Raw genomic sequence first — 2,491 nt, 5'->3', positions numbered from 1 at the left:
AGTGTTCTGACTGCACAATTAATATTTTTGAGATACAAACATCACCAAATACATTTTAGAATAGAATCTGTATTGCTCAGACAAATATAGACATGATTCCATTGGCTTCAGACAGATAGAAAAGCTGAATAAACAACACAACAATAAACACAATAGAACTCCCAATACAAACGACCACATTCTGTACATTTTCCAGTTCATTATTACTCACATGTACAGTAGCACCATTCTTGCTGGAGAATTGTATAGGAATCCAGAATAGAAGATTGCAGGAAGCTATGCCAAGGTGTAACACATACTGTACATTGATGCTACAGTACGTGCACATACGTGCAGCTTATGTTCCTGCTAGTCCCGTTCATGGTGGCAGGATAGTGGAGGGTAAAGCCAAGAACTGTCTCAGCCTATAACCCACCTGGATTTGAACCCAGGTCTCCAGCATGAGATTTACTCTCAGCCAAAAGTGTAGAGAGATTGGGTCGCCAAGAGAGATTATTAGGCTTACTGGTCTACAGGCAGAGCTACTCTGTTACATTCACTTCCGTTGACCTCCCCCCTTCCGGGGAATATCTTATCCGGACAAGACCCCAATGTAACCACCTGAAATCAAACCCTGGTCTCCCATGCGTGAATCCAAACAGCAACCACCCAGTCAAAAGTACTCCACCTTAAAAGGAAATATGTGTGCTTAGTGGAGATATTGGTGCCTTCCTAACATAATGGGTTCGAGACTATCTCAGGACAGGTACTGCATTGCATGTCATCGGTCATCCCCTTCTTTTACCCTCTTTTTATGGACATTGTCCATTTTCCTGGCTTATAACAGGGCATTGATCCCGAATTCACTCTACATCAGAGGGCTCAGCTTTGACGTTTTCATTGTAGCCAGAACTCATTACACAAATCAAGTAAAATGTATGGTTATGTCTCCACCAGCGGACAGCCGTGGGTGGAGAAATGAAAGAAGTCAAGAACTGCTTGAGGGATTTTCAATTATTCATCATTAATGTTGTGTTGTGTCGTGTTGTGTTGTTTCTCTCTTTCGTCTTCCAGGTGTTAAGTGAGGAAGGTTTTGGTCAAATTACTACAGAGATTGCCGAGGGCCAGCCATTTTACTACGCAGAGGACTACCACCAGCAGTACCTCAGCAAAAACCCCAATGGATACTGCGGCCTGGGAGGCACCGGAGTCTCCTGTCCAATAGGACTCAAGAAGTAACCAGTGGGAGCCTCCCAACCAGCCAGTAATCCCTCTGTTCAGTAAGGATGAAGAACTGATGGGTTGGTTTTCAGTCATTATGGGCGAAGACGAGCTTCGTTCAAAGTAAACTTGTGTCAGATTTTAAACCAACAAGCACTTAACTTTGATTTGATTGAATATTTTATTAGGCAAAAAAAAAAGTAAAACAACACATTTACATTTAAAATACTTTGTCTAACAGGTCCGTTCATAAAAGTCCTTGCGGACTTGTTTCCAATGAGGGCCTTGGGCCTTGGGCCTTGGTAACTCACATATTTGATTATTAAAGGCCCCATATTTATTAGTTTTAGTCATAACTCCATTTCGTTTTTAGTCCAGTTGTCTCTAATGTCTCTTTCTGCTCTTTAACTTGTAGGCTGTTTTCAGTTTCAGTAACTGTTTATCAGTCATTAACCACTTAAACCCCAGCATCCGTATTCTGGGGAAAAACTTTGCAGAAAATAGCAGATAGCAGTATAGGGTTTAAGTGGTTAATATTCATTATCTGACTGCTGATTGTCAGAGTGGAGACTGATCAGCTGGTTATCAAATACATCTGTTGATAAGGTCCTTTGGTTTGTGTTTTAATTTGTGTTTTATTTTGTTGTTTATTGGATACTAATTAACTAGGATTTCACAGTTGGGCCTGTTTCGTTATTTGAGAAAGTGTGTACGGTAGATGGGTTGAGATTATTAAAAGCCAATGCATTGTCAAACCAGCAACCCTGAAATCACTCCTCCATTACTGATTAAGCTTTTCAAGTACACACACGCGCACACACACACACACACACACACACACACACACACACACACACACACACACACACACACACACACACACACACACACACACACACACACACACACACACACACACACACACACACACACACACACACACACACACTGCTGCATTCATGGAAGTGATGTTGGCATCATCATAGTCAGTGTGTATAAAGAGGACAAGCTGCACCGCACTGGATTAAATTATTAAAAATGGATTCTCGTGTTGGTTCCGGTGCCTTTGTGTGTGTGTGTGTGTGTGTGTGTGTGTGTGTGTGTGTGTGTGTGTGTGTGTGTGTGCGCGGGTTCGTGCATGCGTGCGTGTGTGTGTGTGCACATGTTTGTATACACTGCCTTTATGGCTTTTTTGGGTAGCATTTGGATGACCTCCTTTCTCAGATCTTTGCCTAAAGCCTTGTTCTGCTCCCTGACGCATCTGTCAGAGACTGTGTGTGTGTGTGTGTGT

General features: G+C 42.4%; 1 protein-coding gene across 1 annotated transcript in view; it reads left to right on the top strand.

Moving 5' to 3' along the window:
- The window catches only part of msraa (methionine sulfoxide reductase Aa), an 80,402-nt gene extending 78,159 nt beyond the window's left edge, over positions 1 to 2,243 (top strand). The window contains exon 7 of the mRNA XM_084082542.1: positions 1,054 to 2,243. Coding sequence (XP_083938668.1) covers positions 1,054 to 1,218 — 165 coding nt within the window. The 3' untranslated portion in view covers positions 1,219 to 2,243. The remainder of the gene's footprint in view (positions 1 to 1,053) is intronic.
- The last annotated feature ends 248 nt before the right edge of the window (positions 2,244 to 2,491 follow it).

This window comes from Gymnoscopelus microlampas (genome assembly GCF_963454915.1).
Source record: "Gymnoscopelus microlampas genome assembly, chromosome: 16".
Lineage (NCBI taxonomy): Eukaryota > Metazoa > Chordata > Actinopteri > Myctophiformes > Myctophidae > Gymnoscopelus > Gymnoscopelus microlampas.
The sequence above is the reverse complement of the archived record's forward strand: the minus strand, read 5'-3'. Positions and strand labels throughout refer to the sequence as shown.